This window comes from Stomoxys calcitrans, chromosome 1 (genome assembly GCF_963082655.1).
Source record: "Stomoxys calcitrans chromosome 1, idStoCalc2.1, whole genome shotgun sequence".
Classification (NCBI taxonomy): domain Eukaryota; kingdom Metazoa; phylum Arthropoda; class Insecta; order Diptera; family Muscidae; genus Stomoxys; species Stomoxys calcitrans.
In genome coordinates this window covers 243,083,441-243,110,297 of record NC_081552.1, presented here as the reverse complement: position 1 = coordinate 243,110,297, position 26,857 = coordinate 243,083,441, and the positions used below count along the sequence as shown (strand labels likewise).

Sequence of the window (26,857 nt, the reverse complement as noted above, 5' to 3'; positions counted from 1 at the left end):
TTGTGATGTGAGTTTATGGTATTTAACGTTTTGGTTTAGGTAATGCCGGTGTTTCGTATTTCTAGCATTGGCAACCCTAGCTATGTTGTTCTGCCTTTTTTAAGGTTAGAACATATGTTTTTTGTTGTGGTCCTTCATAACAATCGGGAAAACTTAAAAACTTACCAACTTTTATTTCAACTGAATAAAATAAAAAATGTTACGATTATGTGGCCAACTATTAACACGACATGCGAAACCTTTGGCTACTGTTGCATTTAAAACTCACGTGAATTATCTTCAAATAATACACAAATCCCCACAGAAGCGCTATTTTTCTCAGCGTCCAAATTATAATACCGGTGGACTTGGCGTTTCAATTGCGGGAAAAGAGGAAAAAGTTACACCATTGGGATGGTTTCTATTGGTAAGTTTGTAGAAACATAAATACACCAAAGAAGTTAAAAAAAAAACAAATTAAAAACTGTCATATGGCCAATGTCGATATGGGTAAAGTGCCTGTTGCCCTTGATGTTAGTCTGTAGTGGCAATAGACTAGATGTTGTTGTTGTAGCAGTGTTTTGTATACTGACGCGGCAGCCTTTGCCGATGAAGGAATCCATCGGATCAATCCGGTACGTACAACCGGCTGCCATGGGATAGTCGAATAGACTTTATCCTTTGGCTATGCAGTATGGATGGTAATTTATTGGTGAGCAGATTGAAAATATGTCAATAAATGGAATGTGGAAGGTCCAATAGCGATATGGGGTCATTCAAATAATATTTGGCGTTGATATAATGTGCAAGCTCGGCTACAAGGCTAACCTTCTGGGCTCGCGTCGTGGCGAGGATATCGTACGGCACTTGATATATAAAAAGGCTTATCTATATTCATCAATGATACAATTTTAATTTAATATAATGTTGAACAGGAGATCTCTCCTAAGTTGGGCTAGGTTATAGTGGCAGTCTGCAATAGGACTTAGACAATTATTGATTGTGATAACACAGTAGCAAGGCGCCCCGGCAGCCGAGTTGGTAGCGTGCGGGGATAGTGGGTTTGATCCCACCAGAAGCCTTGGTCTATTGCCACTGTGGTTTTACAATGGACTAAAAATTGTCTAAGTGAGTCTGTAAAGGACTGCCACTCTTACCTAACCCAAAACAGTAGCAAAAGATTGAAGCCTGTGGTGAAAACCAAACCCATCAATCCCATGGCAGCCGGTTGTACGTACCGGATTGACCCGATGAAGTTCTTCGTCGGCAAGGGCTGCCGCCTCGGTGTATAACACTGCTACAACAACAACCAAACCCATGACCGAGCATTGGTATTCCGAGCTCGCTACGGACTCAGCTAAACTCAAGATCTCTCCTAAAGCTTACTTTTTTGCTTCGCTAATCATTTGAATTGTAATTTTGTTCAAACATTTTCAGCTTATTCCAATAACAACATTCGGTTTAGGAGTCTGGCAAACAAAACGCAAGGTATGGAAAGAGCAACTTATTAAAGACATTGAAACATTAACCAAAATGCCACCAGTGGATTTACCAGATGAGTAAGATTTTATAAAATTTACTAAAGTTGCTTTTCGCTGGCCCTAACAGTAAGATTTGATATTCAGTTTAGATACTTTAAAGAACATGGAATATCGTGCCGTAAAAGTTAAAGGCCATTTCATACACGAGAAGGAGTTGGTAATGGGCCCTAGAGGTTTTATACGTCCCGATGGAGCTGAAACACAAGGTGGATTGTTTTCACAACGTGATGGGGGAAATGGTTATTGGATAATAACTCCATTTAAGCTAAATGACAGGGAGTAAGTAAAATTTTTTGTTTTCTTGGTAAATCTATTTATTGTTATTGCCTAATTTTAGTGATACTATCCTTATAAATCGTGGTTGGATACCAAGAAAAAATTTAAATCCCGAAACACGTCAAGCTGGACAAATTACTAAAGAAATTGAATTGACTTGTGTGGTGCGTAAGGGAGAGCAACGGCCACAGTTTACTCCAGATCATAAGGGTGATATGTTTCTTTATAGGTATGTATTTGTTTTACAAAATCGCTTAAGACTATAAATAAGAGTCGACAAATGAACTGCAAATTCTTGGTGTTAATTCTAGGTTGCTATAGCAATGTGTTGAGTCTCTGTTTAAAAATTGTTACATAAGTGTCTGTTAAAATTCCTGCAAATTTAGAAGAATTGGCTAGACAGATAAATTGGTGAAGTGTGGTTGTTGTTTTTGTAGCCACATATGCATGTGGATATGGCGATCCTTGTCTAGCTCCTGTAGGCAAGTCCTTCCTTCAAGAACGGTAACCGTATAAAGTTTCATGGATATTGGCGAGAGAAAATCGCATTTTAAAAACTTAGAAATAAAAATTATGGAGTTTGTGAAGACATCGATTCCACTTAAATCCGTAGATTTCGTTGGGTCCAAACGCCTTGGAAGACTTAAATCCATCGGCTTGGTAACCATCGATACAACGAATGCATTGCACTCGGCCACTCTTGAAGTGCCATTCTAAAACAAAGCGCATTTCTCATAACGAAACAATTAAAGGTGGTCGCATTTGTACAAAAACCACAAATCATATCTGCCATCTCGTCATCAAGATGTTATTTCGAAATTGTAATTGTTCTCAGCACAACCAAACTAGCCGGCTGTTTACAGCTGCTCGCGTGAGACCAACTTTATTAAACCACCTTGCGCATATCTTTACGTCTGCCACTGCTATGCCACCAGAAGGTGTTGACTTCCTTTCAATTCATTGTTAGGGATTCAAGAATGACTTGACAATGGACTACAACTTACCAATACCGGCATTTATGGTACATTTCTTCAGGTGTTCTAGCCATAAGTGACCATTTGACTTATTGATTATCCTATTCCATTTACTATTATATTACATTGATGTGTAGATTCGTTTCATAGTTCGGCTATGTGAATTCAGATGATTTTAAGATGATTGGTTGAAACAGGCTCGATCCATATACGATAAAACTAATAAAATCGGATGCTGTATTAATGAGTATTTATTTTTTTTATTATTAGCACCACGCCAAAAATATGTTTCTTACTTACTTCCATATATATGTATCTCCCGAGTACAATTTGTTTATCTAATAGCAAATACCTTTTATTGAACCTATGTTTTGAAGGGTGGACGACACCCTATCATTTTTAATACCATATTGCTTATCCACTTCCGAATACCTTTCATTTGCGTCCCATATTGGCGTGATCGTCTAATATGTCCATTTGGGACGTTTTTGGGTTTGGGACGGGCCCTAGCTATTTGGACCAATTTTTTGACATTTTCCTACTCTTCTCTCGAATATATTACTTATATTTTCCATATTATCCCGATCGGTCCACTTTTGATTTTTGGCGGTACCTTTTGGTCTGGGACGGCCCCCAGACCAAAAGGTGACCCATTTTTTAATATCACTTTGAGATCCGATCTGTGTGGTGTTCATCGCTGCCACGAGAAGCTTAGCTGCAAGCTATCGGGCGCGTCCAAAGGTTTCGGATGGTGAAATGCTTCATTCGCAGCAGCTGCAACGGCAGCTGCGGGCAATCAGAGGCCGGGCAGCACCGGCTCTTGCATAAATACTGAGTGCCTATGATGCTCGATATTTCAATAAAAATAGTCACCGCATATTTAATAAAAATAGTCACCGCAGCGATTGGTCCTTTGTACTGGAACAAGCTTGACGAGGATCGCCACCTCAACATGCAAATGTACCTACAAAAACAACAACGCAATCGTGTGTATTCTGGGTTTCACTTTTCCCTAAAATGAACTGCTTATTATCATGTTAATAAAGTTTAAAAATTTCTCAAATTTCATGAAATTTCTTAGATAAAACCAAAAAAGGATCTTGCAAGAAATAGTTAATTTGGGCTTTTTTTTGCGTGATAATAAATGGATTTGAGGGGGAAAGTGAAGGTGAATCCTGAACACACCAGAATATCAAAGTTATTGGTATAGGTGATTGGAGGCCACCGTAGCGCAGAGGTTAGCATGTCCGCCTATGACGTTGAACGTCTGGGTTCGAATCCTGGCGAGACCATCAGAAAAAAATTTTCAGCGGTGGTTTTCAGCTCCTAATGCAACATTTGTGAGGAAGTATGCCATGTAAAACTTCTCTCCAAAGAGGAGACGCACTGCAGCACGTCGTTCGGAAGCGGTCATAAAAAGGAAGATCTTTATCATTGAGCTTAAACTTGAGTCAGACTGCACTCATTGATATGTGAGAAATTTGCCCCTGTTCCTTAGTGGAATGTTCATGGGCAAAATTTGCAAATTTATTTGATTGAAAAAATTGCAATTGAAGAAATTGGAGATTCAATTAAACAAGTAAAAACGTGCTAAATTCGGACGCGTCAAATCTTACATACTCTCCACCATGGATAGCATTTGAATCTAAAAATCTGAATATAAGAATCCCCATACTATTGGAGCTATATCAAGTTATGGTCCGATTGAATTGACTGTTGGAGGCAATAGCAGAAGTCATTGTACACAATTTCAAATCGGATAAGAATTGTGCCCTCTAGTGGCTTAAGCAATTCAATCAGGAGATCGGTTTATATGGGAGCTATATTAGGTTATGAACCGATTTAGACAATAGTGGGCATTGTTATTAGGATTCAAAATAAAACACTTCATGCAAAATTTCAGCTTAATCGGATAATAATTGGGCCCTCTAGAGGCTCAATTATTATCCAATGGCAGCTATATCAAACGTGGACCGACATGAACCATTTACAATCCCAACCGACCTTCACGTATTAGTGAAGTTTTTGTGCAAAATTTCAAGCGCCTTATTTTACTTCTTCGAAAGTCAGCGAGTTTTTGACAAACAGACGGACATGACTAGATCGACATAAAATGTCATGACGATCAAGAATATATATGCTGTATGGGGTCATACGACGAATATTTCGAGGTGTTGCAAGCGGAATGACTAAATTAGTAAACCCCCATCCTATTGTATAGGGGATTAAAACGTCTGAAATTTTTGAAAATGTCAATAAATTTTTATACCCACCACCGTAGTATATGGGGTAGATTCATTTAGTCATTCCGTTTGCAACACATCGAAATATCAATTTCCGAACCTGCAAAGTATATATATTTTGGATCGTCGTAAAACAATAAGACGATTTAACGATGTCCGTGTGTCTGTCCGTCCGTCTGTTGTAATCACTCTACAGACTTCAAAATTTGAGATATTGAGCTGAAATTTGGCACAGGTACGTCTTTTTGATGCACGCTGGTTAAGTTCTCGCACTGGCCAAATCGGACCATATTTGGATATGACTGCTATATAGACCGATCTGACGATAAAGGGTCTAATGCCCATAAATGATTTATTGTTTACCTGATTTCGCTTAAATTTGAATCAGTGAGTAGTTTAAGGCCTCCCGACATCTCACCAAAATATGGTCAAGATCGGACTATATTCAGATATAGTTGCCATATAGACCGATCTGCCGATAAAGGATCTGAAGCCCACAAAAAATGTATTTAGTATCCGATTTTGCTGAAATTTGAAACAATGAGTTGTTTTGAGCCTCCCGATATCCAAGCTTAATAATGGTTGAAGTCGGACTATATTTAGATATGGCTGGGATATAAGCCGATCTGCCGGTAAAGGGTCTGAAGCCCAAAAAAGCTTTATTTTTTATCCGATTTCGCTGAAATGTGAAACAGTGGGTATTTTTAGGTCTTCGTCCCAAATATGGTTCGCATCGGACTATATTTAGATATAGCTGCCATACAGAACGATCTCCTGATAAAGAGTATGAAGCCCATAAAAGCTTTATTTTTTATCCGATTTCGCTGAAATGTGAAACAGTGAGTATTTTTAGGTCTTCGTCCCAAATATGGTTCGCATCGGACTATATTTAGATATAGCTGCCATACAGAACGATCTCCTGATAAAGAGTATGAAGCCCATAAAAGCTTTATTTTTTATCCGATTTCGCTGAAAATTCAAACAGTAAGTATTTTTATTCCATCCGCCATCTGACCCAAATATGGTAAAGATCGGATGGTATTTAGATATAGTTGCCATATAGACCGATATGCCGACTAGGACTCTGAAGCTCAAAAAAGATTTATTTATTACCCAATTTTGTTGAAATTTGAAATACAAAATTCAACAGTGACTTATATTTATTAGATCACTCAATGTCCGTGCCGAATTTGGGTGCGTAGGTTATCCAATTTTCACCGGATTGTGACGAAAGGGGATTGTGGCGGGGCTCCAAAGTTCGGCCTTGCGGAATTTAATGCCTTTTTACTTGTTTTATTTGATCCAGTTGAAAAATTATAGAAAATTTATAAATTTTGAAAAAAAAATTTTTTAATCAAGCCGAATTTAATGCATTTTTACTTGTTTTATTTGATCCAGTTGAAAAATTATAGAAAATTTATATATTTTGAAAAAAAAATTGTTTAATCAATTTATTTTTGTTTCAAAAAGGTAAAACTTTCAATCGCATTTTCAATTGAAAACAATATAAGATTCAATTGCGAAATGATTGTATCAAAAATGTTTTAATTCAAAACATTTCTATTTTCAATTAAATTTTTAATTGGAAAAATTATCATTAATTTTTTTTTCTATGTACTAGTGGCTTCAACCTGCGGGCAGTTCGCAGTTCTGCTTTAGCTGTTAGTAATAGGTTCCCTAAGTTAAAAACTTGCGCTAGACTGCATTTATTGTCAAGAGAGGTATCTCTCCATTGGGATGGGTTCCAATAATCGGCCCTAAACACCGCTTTTTTATTTGTTTACCCGGTTAAGTTGGATTTTTCCAAGGTTTGCAGTTTGGCCAAGTATATTGAAGCTTTCTTAAAATGTCTGTTTGCGCTTTCTTTTTTCGGTCTTAAAATCCCATTGAGATTCCATTGCAGAATATTGTCCGTTCTATGGTCTATTCAAAGAATAGTATAGGACAGGACAATATCCTGCAGTGCAATCTCAACACTTTCTTAGAATCTCGACAGGCTAAAACTCTACAGACCAAATATTAAAATAAAAACCCTTTTTGTTTACAGAGATTTGCCCAAAATGTGTGCTATGACCGGAGCCCAGCCCGTATTTCTTGATGCTTCCTATCAGTCCTCGGTGCCTGGTGGGCCCATAGGAGGGCAGACGCGTATTACTCTACGCAATGATCACCTTTCATATCTAATTACCTGGTACAGTTTATCGTTAGCCACCGCTTTTCTATGGTATCGTACGATTTTGAAAAGGAAACCTTTTTGAAATTTTAAATGAAATAGAAAAACCCACAAAGCGTATTATCATTCGTTTGCTTATATATTTTTTTTCGTTTAGTTAAACTAATTGTATGTTTGTTTTTTGTTTTTTTTTCAAATCATTATTATTGTTTCAATTACATACGAGAAGTATGTATTCATGTATGATATGCTAAATAAAATTCAAATTATAAATTATGCATAAAATTGAATACAAAATTTCGTTTTTGCATTGAGAAAGGTTGGAAGGACTGCTTGCTGTGAGGCATTTCCAAAAAAGAGAATAATAATAATAACTTTATATATATCTATTAGGTAAATATATAGATAAATCGACAGTATGTATGTATGTCTGTATGGAATAATCTATAATAATACAAAGTAAAACATTTAAAACATTTCACTTACAAAAATATTATATATGTATATTGCCGCTTTCGTAATATATATATTTATTGTTTGCTTGCTTTGCTGGTTGATAAATTCAATTTGCCTAATTGAATATTGATTTTGGTTGTTAATAAATGGTACGTAATTATTTACATGTAAATAGGATTGACTTATGTGGATTTCTTAAGAAGACGAAAAAAATACTGTGTGCATTAAAGTCTTTTCAAAAGTTAGAGAACAATAATAAATGGGTGCATTGTAAAAAACTGACACGACACAAGAGCATATAAAACCGTTGGAAAAGTTTGGACTTAATCTAGTGGCGTAAAACCGTTGGCAAGTTTTACTTTCTTCGGTTGATAGGCCTACAATTGTTGAACACTACCCCAAGAACGCATAAGGCCGGAACGTGAGTACTTCTTGCCGATTGTCTGGACATGAAAACCGATCTGTTGCAAACGTTCGTGATCTAAAATCTTGCGGCCATCAAAAATGTAGGCTGGCTTCATCATGGATTGATAAATGCGTTGGTAGTCGAGTGTCTGAAGGGAGAAAATAACAACAAAAAAATATAACTCTGGTGAAACCATCACAATACTAGCATTCCAACATACCACAAATTCATCCCATTCGGTGCACAAAACAATGGCATGTGTTCCCCTCACCGCACTGTAGGGATCACTATGAATTTGAACCGCCCGCTTGACCGTTTCAGGTGATTCTGTTACACTAGGATGCGTTAAATCGTCAATGATTTGTTCAGGCTCTACCTTGGGATCGTAAATATCCAATTTGGCTCCCTCTTCCAGCAGTGTCTTGCAAACGGTAATTGCCGGAGTTTCTCTGGTATCACCAGTGTTCTTCTTGAAGGCAAAGCCCAGTATCGAAATGTGCTTATTCGAGACCGTATTAAATAGGCATTCGATAATTTTTTGTGAAAATCTTGATTTTTGGTATTCGTTCATATCGATAACTTGTTGCCAATAGGCAGCCACTTCAGGTAAATTGAGTCCTTCGCAAATATAGACCAAATTCAAAATGTCTTTTTGGAAACAGCTACCACCAAAACCAACGGAAGCCTGCAGAAATTTCGAACCAATGCGAGAATCCAGACCAATGGCACGAGCCACTTCTGAAACATCGCCCCCGGTAGCCTCACACACAGCTGAGAGAGAGTTAATGCTGGAAATTCTTTGAGCCAAAAATGCATTTGCCGCCAATTTGGATAATTCTGAACTCCAAGTATTTGTGGTCAATATATTGTCTTTGGGAATCCAATGTTCATAAATCCATGATAACTTTTCTATTGCTTTATGACCTTCGGGAGTTTCCTCACCCCCAATTAGCACACGATCGGCATGTAACAGATCTTCAATGGCAGTGCCTTCGGCCAAAAATTCCGGATTCGAGAGAATATCATAACGTATGCCTGGTTTTTGATTTGCATGTAAGATGTGCATAATACTTTCGGCAGCACGTACAGGAACTGTACTTTTCTCCACTACAATTTTATTGGATTGAGCAATTTCGGCTATCATACGAGCAGCACTCTCCACATATTTCAAATCGGCAGCACGACCTGTTTCAAGAGAAAATCTTCAGTCAGATAACTATGGTCAAAAATTGTGAATAAGATACTCCTACCTTTGCCATTTCCAAAAGTTTTTGTGGGAGTGTTGACGGATATGAATATTAAGTCGGCTTCTTTTATGGCCGTCTCTATGTCCGTTGAAAAGTACAAGTTCACGTTGCGACATTTTTTGACGACATCGTCTAAACCGGGCTAAAAGTTAAGAAGAGAATAGGTAAATTTAGTCTTAAATGATTTAGTTTTTGATTAAAAATTCTAGAAATTCTTAATTTTTAAGAAAACTACGTTTAACTACTTAAAAAAAGTCTAAAGAAGGAATGAAATGCTTAGAAAACATCGTATATCATGACTCGGTTACGATTACTTTGAACTCATGGGATATTGGACAAGGAACAGAGATGAAATAATGATAATGCTTCATGAAGTAGGCATTGCACGGGAGGGAATTCCATTCCATATGTCATATAACTCCAACTTTAAATTTCAGGATAAAGCTTGGGAATCATTTGAACACAAATTGTCTCAAAAATAGTACTAGGGTTGATGTTGTGACAAAAGGGCAGTATACAGGGAAAATGTCAAAAAATTTAATTTTTGGTACACCGAATAAATGGGCCCCAAAACGGGCCTTTTTCCCCACCCAAATAAAAATGTGCGGAATATAGGTAATGCGTTATTCAAATTAAAGAACATTTTGCGTAGAACTCGATATAGTTGGTGTTGTAGCCACATTTGCATGAGGAGGTGGCGATCCCCGTCAAGCTCGTTCCGGTCTATATGACCGATCGCCGCTAGAACATGATGGCCATTGGTTATTTAAAGACGCCAATTACTCGCCTTGTCATATCAAATATCATAGGCACTCAGTATTTAGGAAAGAGCCGGCGCCATTGAGACTCCCCACTCGATACCGCTGATTTTCCGCGACTGCAGTTGCAGCTACTCCGCATGGAGTAATCCACTATCCGCAACCTGTGGAAACGCCCGTTAGTTCCCAGCTAAGTTTCTCGTGTTAACGAAGAACACCACACCGATTGCACCTCAAAGTTCCAGCCTGTGTAATGCTCAAAGTTATCCCGGGATATAGTAACCCCCTTTTGTAAAATGTACATACAGGAAAATATCGCTCAATTTTTTAGAAAAATTTTTTTTAGAAAAGTCGACACATGAGAGAAATTAAAACAAGTAATAGCCTGCTAAGTTCTGCGGGCCGATCTTACATACCTTCCACCATGGATCGCATTTGTGAAGTTGTTTGAATGCCTTTTTAAATATGTATGAGCTGTGTCAAGACCGATATGGGCCGTTCTTGTCATGGCTGTTAAAAGTCATAGAAAAATACCACCTCCAAAATATCAGGCAAATTGAGTAATAATTGCGCCCTCCAGAGGCTCAGATAGTCAAATTTGGAGATCGGTTCATATGGCAGCTATATTATATAATGAACCGATTTAGACCAGTTGACAGTTGTTGGAATTCATATCAAAACGACATATGCTAAATTTCAGCTAAATTGGATAATTGCACTCTTCAGAGGCTCAGAAAATAAAATTGGAAGATCGTTTGATATGGGCTATATCAGGTTATGAACCGATTTATGCAAAATACATGCAAAATTTCAGATGCTCAAGAAGCCTAATCGGGAGATTGCTTTATATGGGAGCTATATAATGTTATGGATGATGTAGACCATACTTTGCACAGTTATTGGACAATGTGTGCAACATTTCAGGTAAATCGGATAAGAAATGCGCCCCTAGAAGCTCAAGAAGTCTAATCGGATGATCGGTTTATATGCGAGCTATACCAGGTTATGAACTGATACTTGTCACAGTTATTGGAAGTCATATCAAAATAATGTGTGAAAATTTTTGGGCAAATCGGATAAGAATTGAGCCCTCTAGAGGCTCAAGAAGTCCAATCGGAAGAACGGTTTATATGGGAGCTATATCAGGTTATTAATTGATTTGAACCATTTCTGGCACAATTGTTGGAAGTCATACCAAATTACCACGTGCAAAATTTCATGCAAATCGGATAAGAAATGCGCCCTCTAGAAGCTCAAGAAGTCAAGAGCCAAGATCGGTTAATATGATAGCTATAACAAAACATGGAGCGATTTAGCCCGTTTACAATCCCAAGACGGACATGGCTAGGTCAACTTAAAATGTCATGACGATCAAGAATATATATACTTTATGGGGTCATAGATGACGGTGTTACAAACAAAATGACGAAATTAGTATACCCTCATCCTATGGTGGAGGGTAAAGAAAACAATTTTTAGTCTGAAGTTCGGGTGGTTCTCTCGATGGGAGCTACAGAGAAACTGAATTTTAGTCTCCTTGTGTAAATGGACGGTGCTCGCCATTTGGTGAGAGTTTGTTGTTGTTGTAGCAGTTTGTTGTGTGCTGTATTTCTGCTTGATTCTGTTAAGTGTCAAGATGCCCAGGAACTCTGCGACTAAGATGGGGTGCGTTCACAGGGATCTGGGTCTGGCTGGGCAGTTAAACAGGTGACGTGTATCGTGTGGTCCCTGGTTACAATCGGGACATACATCTTGCACGTCTGCATCATTCCTTGCTCTGTAGGAGTTGAGGCGGCTGCATTTGTCGGAACGTAATTGAGTCAGAACTACTCTAGTTTGCCGTGGTAGGTCAATTTTTTCAGGTGCAATGGGAGGCAATCGTTCTCCAAGGAGAAGGTGAGAGTTTGTGATGGTCCTTAGTGCCGCATTATGACCGGTTTGTAGGTTTAGCTAGTGTGTTTCGCACAACTCGCGGTCCATACCGGGGCCGCATAGTTTATCACCGGTCACCCGATTGCTTTATAAGTCGTATACAAGTTTTCCTTATCCACACCCCAGGTGCTGCCGGCCAAAGATTTGAGGACTCTTCTCGTGTTCTTCGCCTTTTTGCAGGTTGTAGTAGGGTGGGCCGACATTGAGAGGCAGTTGTCGAGGGTTCGACAAGACGAGGGCCACAAGAACAGTACGTTTATGAGGTCGTTTCGCATTCAGACTGCGACGGTTGTGTGTGGTTGTTATTGTAGTCACATTTGCATGTAGAGGTGGCAATGCTCGCCAGACTCCTGAAGGCAAGCAAGCTCGTTGCGGTCCATAGGGACTGGTCGCCTCAGGAACATTATGGTCATTGGTTATTTAAAGGCGCCAATTACTCGCCTTGTCAATGGAGCATCATAGGCACTTCGTATTTGAGTAGGAGTCGATGCCACTCGGCCTCTCACTGAGACTCTCCTCCCTGATTGTCTGCGACTACCGTTGCAGATACTCCATGTGGAGCATTCCACTATCCGCAACCTGTGGACGCGCCCGCTAGCTCGCAGCTAAGCTTTTTTTGGTAGGAATGGTTTTTTAAGTGTTTTGGTTACTGGCGAAGGTAGAGAAATATGTCTACACGAATTCCCTTCATTCTAAGCCTTGATTGGCTACTGGAATATCTCCGTACATCCAACATCAAAGCAGAAATTTCAGGCCAGGTTTAGATCTAGGATAAAACGTCAAGCTCCCTCAGTCTTGGGATGCTCAATAAAATTGCATTTGAAATCCTTTGCACATATCTTTTAATCAGTTGCAGTATGTCAATAAAACGGGAGCAAGGTCCAATGTTCAGGAGTTCTGGTCATTAATTCAACGTTGTTTTACGACTTCTCAAGTTCTAGGTTCATTAGGTTGGTCCAGCTAAACTAATCGCCAAATCGTCATGCTAGGTTGCGAGTCCCGCTGCTAGAAATCGAATGGTCAGTCTTTGATAAAATTATCAAAGGTCACTCTTGGCAAGCTCACTGGAGTGGCAACTTATTATCCTTTATGCGTAAAAGTGAATAAGGTGTAGGGATAGAATGCTTCAGAAACTCTAACCATTTAATCGATTTCACTGATTCTAGGTTCTTAAGGTTATTCCAATAAATATCATTATGCTAGTTTACGAGTCCCGCTGTTTGTAAGCAACATTAAATATCTCGAACCTTGAAAACCTCTAAATCCTTGGTATGTCTTTAGACTTATAAAAATCTTATCACCCAATAAAGCATTATGAAAGAGAATAAAAATATGTGCTTTTCAAAACCCAAAGTGATTCTTAATTCTCAACTCAAGGTAATAACTTTTACCAACTGTACCTACAATCTAAAGGTGAGTTTGTTTAAGATAAAACAAACATACCTACATATTCGTACATCACTCACTAACTCATTCATTAGATAAACGAGTATGTGTCATATAAATTAATTGTAGATGCGATATCTTCTTCGCATAAATTCCATGTTTATTTGAAAACTAATTTTCTTCCCCTATAGGCAATCAAGAAATCTTTAACGCTAAAACGTATAGCCAAGCAACCAGCCAGCAGCCATGTTCAATTGCTAATTATTTTCAATGCTAATGTTTTTTCAATCATTTTTAGACATCACGTATTCTTTACTTTAACGAATTCTATTAATAAACTCAAAATAAAGATTTATGGTGATTGATGTTACAAAATGGAAGGAAGAAAACGAAGAAAAAGATATAAACTACGTAAGTGTCTAAGTACTCAAACGAACGAAAAACTTGAAAAATTATGCTAAATCAAGGTTGAAGTTGAGGCGTCATCTCTATGAAATCGTTGAAGGCAGTTTAAGTAAAGATTTTAAATTGATTATTAAAAAAATAATAGCTTCATTGGAGTTACATAGTTTACCACTGGCCCGCCTATTGTCTTGCAAAAAAGATTTTTCAACAATACGGCAGCATCTTTGTAAATGTCAAGATAAGTTAGGTGAAAATTTCCCGATCGTCGGCTTAAAGACCCAGGACGCGGATAATGGTTATCCTTTTTCCTCGCTCATTTTTGGGTTCGATGGAAATTTCAAATTTCTTGTTATTGCTGAGTCCGAACGGCTTGCCGCAGAGAGACACCCCTTAGTAGAGAAGTTTACACGGCTGATTACCAAAGGTAAACGGCTCACAAGTGTCACCAGCACTAGGAGAAGAAACCACCGCTGATGAAACCAAGCGTTCAGCGTCAGAGTCGGACGTACTAATCTCTGAGCTACGGTGGCCTCCACTATAAGCACTAAGAACTAATATTTTCGAACTAAAAATCTTTTATTTATTTATTATATTGATACCACTTGAAGGAAGTTCGATGAAACTTGTTGTCATTAGAGATCGGATATATATGCAAATGCATATATTTTTAGGAGCATCGAAAAAAAAAAAATTGAAAACACAGAAATTCGTTTCATTGAAACTAGGTTTAGAAAACGATAAGAAATTTTTGCATATTTCATGCAAACTGCATATGTTTGCTTATATTTGCATATTTTGCATATTTTTTGCATATTTTTTGCATATATTTTGGATATATTTTTATACCCTCCACCATAGGATGGGGGGTATACTAATTTCGTCATTCTGTTTGTGACTACTCGAAATATTCGTCTGAGACCCCATAAAGTATATATATTCTTGATAGTCGCGAAATTTTATGTCGATCTAGCCATGTCAGTCCGTCCGTCTGTCTGTCGAAAGCACGCTAACTTCCGAAGGAGTAAAGATAGCCGCTTGAAATTTTGCACAAACACTTCTTATTAGTGTAGGTCGGTTGGTATTGTAAATGGGCCATATCGGTCCATGTTTTGATATAGCTGCCATATAAACCGATCTTGGGTCTTGACTTCTTGAGCTTCTAGAGTGCGCAATTCTTATCCGATTGGGATGAAATTTTGCACGACGTGTTTTGTTATGATATTCAACAACTGTGCCAAGTATGGTTCAAATCGGTCCATAACCTGATATAGCTGCCATATAAACCGATCTTGGGTCTTGACTTCTTGAGCCTCTAGAGTGCGCAATTCTTATCCGATTGGAATGAAATTTTACACGAAGTGTTTTGTTATGATATCCAACAACTGTGCCAAGTATAGTTTAAATCGGTCCATAACCTGATATAGCTGCCATATAAACCGATCTTGGGTCTTGACTTCTTGAGCCTCTAGAGTGCGCAATTCTTATCCGATTAGAATGAAATTTTGCACCACGTGTTTTGTTATGATATCCAACAACTGTGCCAAGTACGGTTCAAATCGGTTCATAACCTGATATAGCTGTCATATAAATAGATCTGGGATCTTGACTTCTTGATCATCTAGAGGTCGCAATTATTATCCGATTTGCCTGAAATTTTGTACGACGGATCCTCCCATGATCATCAACATACGTGTTTAATATGGTCTGAATCGGTGTATAGCCCGATACAGCTCCCATATAAATCGATCTCTCTATTTTATTTCTTGAGCCCCCAAAGGGCACAATTCTTATTCGAATTGGCATTTTACACAGGTCTCCAACATATAATTTAATTGTGGTCCAAATCGGACTACATCTTGATATCGCTCTAATAGCAGAGCAAATCTCTTCTTATATCCTGTTTTGCCTAAAAAGAGATGCCGGGAAAAGAACTCGACAAATGCGATCCATGGTGGAGGGTATATAAGATTCGGCCCGGCCGAACTTAGCACGCTCTTACTTGTTTTTTTCTTTTACATATTTGTTGACTAAAAAATACCAGTTACCTGGCTTATCCGATGTAAGCTTATTTTTGTATGCACCCTTATAATAACTCAAAAATACGAATCTGGTGTTAAGTTTGGGGTCAAGCTATTCGGTGAACCGCCTGACCCAAAAGGACTTTGGTAGATTAGGACAATATCTGATTCAAATGTAAGATATTTGGACACATGTCATCTAGACTCGACCGATGGGTATATAAAATTAGGGGTCTATAGAATACTAAGATATTACTTAGCACTAGATAGACCAACAGGTCATATAAATAATTTGTTTTTTGTTCAAAAATGTATGTAGCTTTTTATTAAATCGATGTAAACTTTAAGTTAAACACATTATTTTATTTGTAAAACTTTCTTTAACGGAAATGCTTATACGGTATACCTAAATAGACTTACCGGTATAGAATAGTACCACTGTTTGTAAATTTTGTCAAAAAACTATTTAAACCGGTTTGGTCCAAGTAGGTACATATATAAAAAATCATGGTCTTTCTAGCGTTAAACACCAAGGTGTATTAAAGAAACGGCTTCTTTTTTTTTGCAAAACCCCAATATATTGAAAATGCGGAAGGCAATTTTTTTAAAATCTAATCAACTTAAATAATAAGATCAGTCTATATGGGAACTATACTAACATATAGAACGATCTGAACCATATTCGGCACAGATATCAAAGATTTAAACACAACACGTTGTGCCAAATCAGCCAAATCGGGTAATAAAAACGGCTTTTATGGGCTTAAAACCTTAAATCGTGAGATCGGTCTATATGCTATGCTAAGATATAGACCGATCTGAACCATATTCGGCACAGATATCAAAGATCTAAACACAACTCGTTGTGCCAAATTTCAGCCAATTCGGGTAATAAATACGGCTTTTATGGGCTTAAAACCTTAAATAGGGAAATCGGCCTTTATGGGAGCTATGCTAAGATAAAGACCGATCTGGACCATATTCGGCACAGATATTTAAGAATTTAACACAATTCGTTGTGCCAAATTTCAGCCAAATCGGATAATAAATGTGGCTTAAGACCCTAAATCGGTAGACCGGATCTAATTTGGACTTAGTAGGTTCTTAGGATACAATTAGAGGAAAATGGATTTAAAGAGGACATTTATACACACAAAAGTACTTAGAACCCAAACCATTAAATCATTTAAGGCTCTGAACGTATCTATTTTGGCTCGTGCATTTTGCATATTTCTGCATATATCAGATATGACGTCAAAATTCGTTTTCTTACACCAAATAATGCCTAAATACAAATTTTGGTCAAAATCGGTCCATAAACAAAAAGTACATATATATCCGCTCTCTAGTTATCATTATCAACTAAGGTATGATAATCGAGTACGCAATGTTTTCAATGGCAACAAAAACTCGTTAGCTTTTAATTAATTAAGTCTGCCAATTTGAAGGAGCAATTTGTTTTGGAAAATTACAACAGTCATTCCATGAAACCTCTTTATCGGTCATATATCAGCTGCCCTAAGCTGTTAGTCAAACCAACTGGTTCTTAAGAACAGCAAATTAATAAGACTTTTTATTGATTTGTTGACAGCGAAATGAAGCGTTGACAATAACAGCAATAATTACAACATTTCATTTAAGCTCGTGCACAGTGATCCACATTGGAAATCCGACGGCGAAAAGTTTGTACAATGCATACAAGTTGTTTTGATGCTGGAAAATCATAGCATGGACTGACTAATTTGCAAGGGAATGCTGTGCAAAATTTGCTCATTAACATTCCACTAAGCAACAGGGGCAAATTTCTCACATATCAATGAGTGCAGTCCGATTCAAATTAAAACTCAATGATAAGGGACCTCCTTTTTACGAACGGCGTGCTGCAGTGCGACACCTCTTTGAAGAGTAGTTTTTACATGGCATAGTACCTCACAAATGTTGCCAGCATTGGAAGGGGAAACCACCGCTGAAATTTTTTCTGATGGTCTCGCCAGGATTCGAACCCGGGCGTTCAACGCCCCTCTGCGCTATGGTGTGTGTATATGTATCGCTCCATATGCAAATCCGAGGTCAAGTCTATGTCTGTTGAGCAATGTCCGCGTGTCTGTCTGTCCTCCGTTGTAGTCAAGCTACAGCCCTTTAAACAGGGATGATAAATGAGGTTGGTAAATTGATATTAAAAATAAACTAAAAGGTACATTTTGTAACCAATGGAAATAATTTTTTTTTTATGCGGTGTCATATGTGTCCCGTACACATAGGACTATGAGCTCACTTATGCAAAATCGGTTCGGCAAGTGATGGCATATGGGGAAGATGACGACACGTTGGAGCATTTTCTATGTCATTTCCCGGCTTTCGCGGCTTATCTTTTTCGAAGTTACTTTTTAGTTTTTAGAGCGCACAACAAGCCGATTGCCGGCTTAGGTGTATGTCTATAGTGGCATAAGGCAGATTACTATTTACACCCTCTTTTCAACCTAACCGAACCAACTCTATGCGGTCATAACTTCCTCACATGACTTAAACTAATGTCATTCAAAGTGATAACCATGGGGATAATTTACATCTAAAAAGAACTGAGTGCAGGTCAGACTGCTCGTATATAACGTAAGTGTACATTGGCCACCAAAGATTCCTTAAAAGAATACAGGGGATATTTTCCCCATGTCTATGACTATGTACATTTATTTTACAGACAGAAAATGAATACTAGATAAAACTTTTTTAAACCAGCCTTTTAAGAGGCACCTAGTACAAAGATTAGAAATAAACGAAAAAAATTAAGAGAAAAGAAAATTTGAAGAGAAACTGTGAATGATCAACGAATATGATTTAGCTTGTTTTCAGTCGATTGTGGACTCTTTATTTGCTTTTAAACTTTAAATTAGTTTTACAAAACACTTTTTACTTTCTTGTTAGCTTCTTTTTGTTAATTTGCATGTGTTTTTGTGTTTTTTTGCACTTTTTAGTTTCTCCAAATTCCTTTTTCTTCTCTCTTAGTTGACTCTTAAGATTGAAACAATAGAAAACGTCAGATTTCTAATTGTTGTTTGTGGTTGCCATATTTTTGAGAGAAGGAAAATTCATCTTTGATAAATCTGTTGTCTGCGATTTATTTGTATTTTTGGATTATTAGATTAAATGCTTCTTCATTAATTTTTTTATTAACATCGCGCACCCGGGCTTTACATTGATAGATTTAAAAATTTTCAAGTTTTCGTAATACAACAAGTAAAAAGGCGTTAAGTTCGGTCGGGTTGAACTTTGGATATCCACCACCTCGGGTATATACGAAAACCACCTTTCGTCAAAATCCGGTGAAATATGCATACCTTACGCCCCATAGCAGCTATATCGAAATATTTTCCGATTTGGACCAAATACTACCACCGTAGCGCAGAGGTTAGCATGTCCGCCTATGACGCTGAACGCCTGGGTTCCTGGCGAGACTATCAGAAAAAAATTTCAGCGGAGGTTTTCCCCTCCTAATGCTGGCAACATTTGTAAGGTACTATGCCATGTAAAATTTCTCTCCAAAGAGGTGTCGCACTGCGGCACGCCGTTCGGATCAGCGTGCATCAAAAAGACGTATCTGTGCCAAATTTCAGCTCAATATCTCAATTTTTGAAGGCTGTAGAGTGATTACAACAGGCACACTCAACATTGTCTTGTCTTATCGAGCATCATAGGCACTCAGGCCTCTCACTGAGACTCTCCGCTAAATATCTCTCATTGTCTGTGACTGCCGTTGCAGCCTCTCCGTATGAATAATTCCACTATCCGCAACTTGTGGACGTGCCCTGTAGCTCGTAGCTAAGCTTTACGTAACAGCAATGGACACCACACAGATCGGATCGAACCCCAATGTCACAGTCTAAGTGCTGCTCACAGCTGCCTCGTGCTGGGTCGTTAAGCCGTCTCGAAGGTCTCATTCGTTCGATTTTTATGATCATAAAGATCCAAACCAACCTCAACTATGTGTCAGTATAAGGATGGCCGAAAATCTATGGTCTAGGTTAGGTTAAAAATATGGTGCGGACAATTAATACCACTATGGACATATACAAGTAATCAGTTTAAAAAGTAATCTCGGAAAAGAAAATTTTTACATTTTTACAAAATCCTTAATTGTTTTCCATTGTTTTACAAAATCCTTAATTGTTTTCCATAGCACTTCCTAAGTTGGTTCATGTCTGGTATTGTGTCCCCACCTAAGTACCGGTGTCATTTAGCCTATGAAAATTGATTTTCGATGAAGATTTTCGGAACACTGAATTAGGACACTGTCTTCTCTCCATGTTAGTGTTATGATGAAATGTTCAAAGCTATTGGGTTGCCCAAAAATTTTTTTACAGCTTGTGACTCTGTAATTGCATTCTTTCTTCTGTCAGTTATCAGCTGTTACTTTTAGCTTGCTTTAGAAAAATAGTGTAAAAAAAGTATATTTGATTAAAGTTCATTCTAAGTTTTATTAAAAAAGCATTTACTTTCTTTTTAAAAATCCGCAATTACTTTTTGGGCAACCCAATATAATACTTCATACATATCATAGTAATACCTACAGTGGCATCAATAATAAACTGACAGCCATATATTGAGGATATGATATAACACCATACATTTTTGTTAATAATAACAGTGGTGGCCATGGAGAACAATTTTCGTAATATTTGATATTTGGTGGAAAAACTTTAAATATTTAACAACAACAACTATAAATATCGTTTTATAAAAAAAGAGTATTATGAGTGGGGTATGTAGACTTTTCTGTGCCACTTCTATGAAAATTTAATTTCTATGAAGATTTTCGGAACACTGAATTAGGAAACTGCCTTCTCTCCATGTTAGTGTTATGATGAAATGTTCAAAGCTATAATACTTCATACATAGTAATACCTACAGTGGCATCGATAAGTCTACATACATTTTCATTGGAAGCTTCGTAAACTGACAGCCAAGTATTGAGGATATGAAATAACACCATAAATTTTTGTTAATAATAACAGTGGTGGCCATGGAGAACAATTTTTGTAATATTTGATGTTTGGTGGAAAAACTTTAAATATATAACAACAACAACTATAAATATCGTTTTATAAAAAAGAGTATTATGAGTGAGGTATGTAGACTTTTCTGTGCCACTGTATATGTTTAGCCTTATGTCACTTGACACCTTCAAGTTCTGCAAAAACCAAACACACAATTGCCTAGAACACAAGACTTTTTTGTTTAAACAAGACTTTGATAAAAAAGAGAACAAAAAAAAACAAAATCAATTTCCTATGACGCTACATTTGGTGCTTTGGTGGCACATGTGTTTCTTGCTTTCTTTAGAATTTATAAAAAAAAAATTTAAAACAATTTCTCAGACATTATGTGTATGTACGTACGTGCGTGCAAGTTGGTATGCAGGAGCAATAGCAAAGTGCTGCAATTGTTATCGTTGTCAAGATATGTATGTATGTCCATTTCAATACGCACATATTGTATGGATACAGACGTACGTACATACATACATACTTTTGTAGAAAACTAAGGGAACTGAACTAATTTTCGTTCATAGAAAAATGTTTGAACGCCTATGAAGCTCATGATTATTTAGTAGATCGAAATAAAAGGGTGGTAGATGAGTGAACATACTTTTAATTTTATTTGTGAGATTGGATTTTTTTCTATAAATTTATGAAACGGAAACACCCTGAAATTGACCAAGCAGTAGTTGAAGATAAGGGCCTTACTGATTTTCTTACTTTTGATTTAATATCCAGGTGTTGTCTGTATGTGGTAGTAATATATAAATGTCGTCTATTCTAATAAACGTAGTGTAGATTTTGGTTAAAGAATGTGTCGTCTTACTGACAATTTGCAGGCAAATCACGTATTTACAGAAATTCTTGGAAATAGTTCAATACATGTTTTGTCTTAATGTTATTTTTAACATTCTAATGTCACATATGCAATATGTTATGCTTAAGGCTACATATTACAATTCTGACTAATAAAATAGGTCGCAGTTTGTTTTGTGAAACTATTTAGAACAACTACTTGTCGTTGTTGCTGTAGCAGTGTGTTGGGTTCTATCTTTCGTCTGCTTCGTTCTGCAGAATATCCAGATTCAGCAACTCTGCGACTAAGGCGGGCAGCATCCAGGGAGATCTGGATCTGAGTCGAGTAGCTTTGGCTGGGCAGTTAAACAGTTGACGTCGTAATCGGGACACACATTTAGCACGTTGGCTTCAATCCAAACTCTGTAGGAGTAGAGAAGGCTGCATCTAGCCAGAACTACTCTTGGTTGCCGGGAAATGAATTCATAAAGGCTGGTACTATATTCGTTTTTAAACCCACCATCGTAGGATAGGGGGTATATTCATTTAGTCATTCCATTTGCAACACATCGAAATATTAATTTCCGACCCTACAAAGTATATATATCGTCGTAAAATTCTAAGACGATTTTACCATGTCCGTGTGTCTGTCCTTCCGTCTGTTGTAATCGCTCTAGAACCTTCAAAAATTTAGATAACGAGCTGAAATTTGGCACAGATATAGCTGCTATATAGACCGATTTTCCGATAAAGGGTATAATGTCCATAAAAATTTTATTTTTCATCCGATTCTGCTGAAATTTAAAATAGTGAGTAGTTTAAGGTTTTCCGACAACTGACCTAAATATGGTTCAGATCGTACTATATTTAGATATAGCTACCATATAGACCGATTTTCCGATAAAGGGTCTAAAGACCATAAAAGCTTTATATATAACCCGATTTCACTGAAATTTGCAACAGTGGGTTATTTTAAGCCTCTCGACATCTGACATAAATATGGATTAGATCGGTCCATATTTAGATATAGCTGCCATATAGACCGAATTCCCGATAAAGCGTCTAAAGACCATAAAAGTTTTATATAATACCCGATTTCACTGAAATTTGCAATAGTGGGTTATTTTAAGCCTCCCAACACCTGACATAAATATGGTTCAGATCGGACTATATTTAGATATAGCTACCATATAGTCCGATCTCCCGATAAAGGGCCTAAAGCCATAAAAGCTTTATTTTTTATCCGATTTCGCCGATTGGGAATAGTGCGCAGTTTTAAGCCTCCCCACATGCGACCTATATATGTTTCTGATCGGACTTTATTTAGATATAGCTGCCATATAGACCGATCTGGCGATAAGGGGACTGAAGTTCATAAAGATTTATTTATTACCCGATTTGGCTGAAATTTGAAACTGAATTTTTCTGAGTCTCACGATATTCAACCTTAATATGGTTAGATCGGTTTATATTTGGATATAGCTGCCAAAAGGATCAATATTTTGTTCTACAAAATTGAACAGTGACTTATATAGACTAGACCACTCCAATGCCGAATTGGGGTGCTTTTGCTATCCAATTTTCACCGGATTGTGACGAAATGGCGTTTACATATATACCCGAGGTGGTGGCTATCCAAAGTTCGACCCGACCGTACTTAATGCCTTTTTACTTGTTTGTGATATTTTTCGCCGATTACTTTTTTGAGACAATATATTTTCAAGAAAAAAACTTGCTGATTTCTTTCCCATCCTCATTATTTATTTACCGCATCTGCATGAATGTTGTCTAGACCTGCTTGATGTGCCGCTTGATCTAGAGGTTATCTCTTGTTGTGCTGAATCTCACGCTCTAGATCATGTAGATCTATCTTTAGGCTTCTGGGTGGTGGATATCTATCCACAAGATGATGATTTGGATGGTCTCTGCGATAACAGCCTAAAAAGTATTGCTTAGACAGCATGTAGTCATGTCTTCGCACTGGTAGGATCTTTGTCTCATAGTGAACATAGTACCAGCCATAGGCTATGAATTGTAGACCAAATAGACAGGGGTTCAGCAAAAACACTATTGTACTGAAAATCGACTGCAAGCTGTAAAAAGTGTTGCGAATTGCGTGTTGTCCCTGAACGATCTAGAATCAGAAAAATTCCTTCATTCTGGTGATATTCATTGTAAAGGTCAATTTATGTCGAATCTTTCCTCTCTCGGAGAAAGGACTTTATGATTGAGCTTCAACCAAAACTTATGAAAGTCCGAAAGGATTCTATTATATATTGGGTTGCCCAAAAAGTAATTGCGGATTTTTCATATAGTCGGCGTTGACAAATTTTTTCACAGCTTGTGACTCTGTAATTGCATTCTTTCTTCTGTCAGTTATCAGCTGTTACTTTTAGCTTGCTTTAGAAAAAAAGGTGTAAAAAAAGTATATTTGATTAAAGTTCATTCTAAGTTTTATTAAAAATGCATTTACTTTCTTTTAAAAAATCCGCAATTACTTTTTGGGCAACCCAATAGTAATCCGAAAATCAAGATTTTAGGGTAACAAAAAAATTATACATTTTACAGTAATTTATGTTAGAATAGGTAACGGAAACGATATGATCCAAGTTGTGTGAGTGTTATTCAGCCCGGGTCTATATTATATTTCTTTATTCCATCCATCATTTCCCATCCTAGGGTATGCTCTAGCCACTTTATTCTCTGCCTTAGCACCTTTGTCATTTCTAAGTGTACTCTAAGATCCTTGAAACCGAATTGAAAAAGCCCCAGCAATCTGTGTTTGCGTCAAGCCAGTACCGGACAGAATATACTCAATGTTCTTTACTTCCTTCTCAACCTCGCATAGTCTGCACTAATCACACGTATCCCCAGTGCGCCAGAAAGTCAATGATTTGATGTAGCAGTGTAGGATAATTATATGGTTTATATGATAGCTATATTAAGTTATGAACCGTTTTGGACCACACTTGGCAAGGAAAAAAACTTTACGTGCGAAATTTCAACCAAGTTGAGTGGTAATTGTGCCTTGTAGAGGTTCAAGAAGTCAAATCTGAAGATCGGTTTATATGGCAACTATATCAGGTTATGAACCGATTTAAACTACACTTGACACAGTTGTAAGAAGTCAAAACAAAACGCTTCATGCAAAGCTTCAGCCAAATCGGTGAAAAAACTCAAGATGTCAATATCCAAGAAGGGATGGGCCGATATGGCTTATATAGTTGAGTGTGTCTGTTTAGAAAAAGTTGTGTTGAATATGAAAATATACTCTGACTCTACCCTAATCTAGGTTGTATTAAACTGGACTGCCGTGTCTTAACTCATAGCCTGAGAAAGTTAACTAAAACCCGACTTCTCTGGGTAAATTCTTTAATTTAAAAACCGCTGCCTTGGTTTCTAGGTGTCTCTGGTTTTTCTAGTTCATTGCGAATTTTTTTTTCCATATTCCATATCACCTCCTCATTTTCCAATAGGTTTGACACCGACTACCTCGATAGATGTCTTTATTTCAATTTATTAAACAACCATAAATATAACAATTCTGTTCAAGTAATTCAACAAAATATGTATTTTTTATTGTTAACGTGTCATTTGAGGCCACAAAAGCACTCTTAGATTACATTGACCTTGCACAGCACAATACACTTAGCATGTACAAATGTATGTGAAAACCAAACAAACAACGTTTTTGCGGAAGCCATGTGCATCCACATTGACGCTGGACACTTCACACACAGCAGAAAATTCGCTTAAATTTTAAGCTTAAAAAAAAGTTATGAAGGTTTGGCACTTCAAACAATTCAGGCATTGAAAATTCCTACTACACCAAACGATATTAGAAAGAAGTAATGGCTGTGGAAGATGATTCGAGGATAAAAACACATCATTTACATCTACCATACATACAATGTCAACGAACGCAAAATAATAACAAACCAGCAATGAAGATAGGAATTTCGGCATGTTTGTTATTTCTTGGTCCCACTTGCTCCCTCCCAGCATGCCATACCAAAAGTTATTTTTTGGCAAAAAAAAACCTGTTTACTACAGGTGTCGATAGCCGCCCCATACACCTCCCGCTCTTTGAATTGGACTAACAAAAATTCCCATTACTACATTACTTGCTATCTGTTATCACAACCACAATGATGATTTATGCCCCAAGGCGGCCCATGGGCAGATAGATAATACGACAAACAGACACTATGATGACTGGAAGTACACTTAAACACTTACCTCATATATGGGCAATTTATCAGAGTTCCATTGAGCTATACGCTCAGAGCTCTTATCCACAACCGTCACTGTTATGTCGGGACATTTCAAAGCCATTACCGAGCAAGTGGGTCCACCAACATAGCCCGCACCAATACAACAAACTTTCATAGCACTCATGGTGGAGTTGTATTATTGTACTTTAATTTTACAGACAATGTGTTGGTATTCGGAATTCCCCGTGTTTTTGTTTGTTTCTTTGTTATATCACTATGTGGTATCTTAGACTCTTTTCTCTAATTGAAACACTTTTGTTATCTTTTTAAATTTTAATTCTTTAAAAGCAGGAAATAGGCTATCGTAGTTCTTTTGCATTGGCTGCCTCTTCGTTGTTGTATATGGTTGTGTGAAAAGGGTAGGGGGTCTTTAGTATGCGATAAAGCAAAATACTGCAATAAACCGAATTTCTAATATATACGAATTTGAATTATGTATGAAACTCCAAATAACAATTGTGTATGAAGTGAGTGAGTTTGCCGGTGAACTGAGTTCTACCGTTGACCGTTTTAAGAAGCAAATTAACAATACAAAATGAACGATGGAAACTAGTGATCTAAAAGTCAATTGTCAACTAATCGATTAGTCAACCTGCGTAAAGTTGGCGACGTAGCTAACTTTCGATAACATAGATTTTCATAAATCACAGGGTGACACAAAGTAACAAAAAAAGATCGAAAAGTTCGAATATTATCAGCGGCGCTAGCAATGGCAGAAAATTAGAATTCTAGCAATTGTACAATGATTTGGGCGCCCCGGTAGGCGAGTTGGTAGCGTGCTTGGATTACCAGTGCATGGGTCGGGGGTTCGATTCCTGCCAGAAGCCTTGGTCTGTCGCTACTGTGGTATCACAATGGACTTAAAATTGTCTTAAATGAGTCTGTAAAGGACTGCCAACGACTTCCACCCTGGAGGTCAGAACGAGACTTCGTACACAATGGTAGCTACGTAACGTAATTT

General features: G+C 37.4%; 2 protein-coding genes across 2 annotated transcripts; one reads left to right on the top strand and one right to left on the bottom strand.

Annotated features, from left to right (window-relative positions):
• The first annotated feature begins 114 nt into the window (after positions 1-114).
• LOC106092318 (SURF1-like protein) lies at positions 115-7,361 on the top strand. Its single transcript, XM_013259146.2, has 5 exons — positions 115-406; positions 1,417-1,538; positions 1,605-1,799; positions 1,858-2,025; positions 7,061-7,361. The coding sequence occupies exons 1-5, from the start codon at positions 197-199 to the stop codon at positions 7,269-7,271; spliced, it is 906 nt and encodes a 301-aa protein (XP_013114600.2). The 5' UTR covers positions 115-196; the 3' UTR covers positions 7,272-7,361.
• A 318-nt stretch (positions 7,362-7,679) lies between these two features.
• On the bottom strand, positions 7,680-26,459 carry LOC106092317 (UDP-glucose 6-dehydrogenase). The gene is made up of 4 exons (XM_013259145.2): positions 25,862-26,459; positions 9,299-9,437; positions 8,269-9,233; positions 7,680-8,196 (listed from the first exon to the last, which is right to left on the bottom strand). Exons 1-4 carry the CDS (start codon positions 26,018-26,020, stop codon positions 8,020-8,022), a joined length of 1,440 nt encoding a protein of 479 aa, XP_013114599.1. The 5' UTR covers positions 26,021-26,459; the 3' UTR covers positions 7,680-8,019.
• Positions 26,460-26,857: the final 398 nt, after the last annotated feature.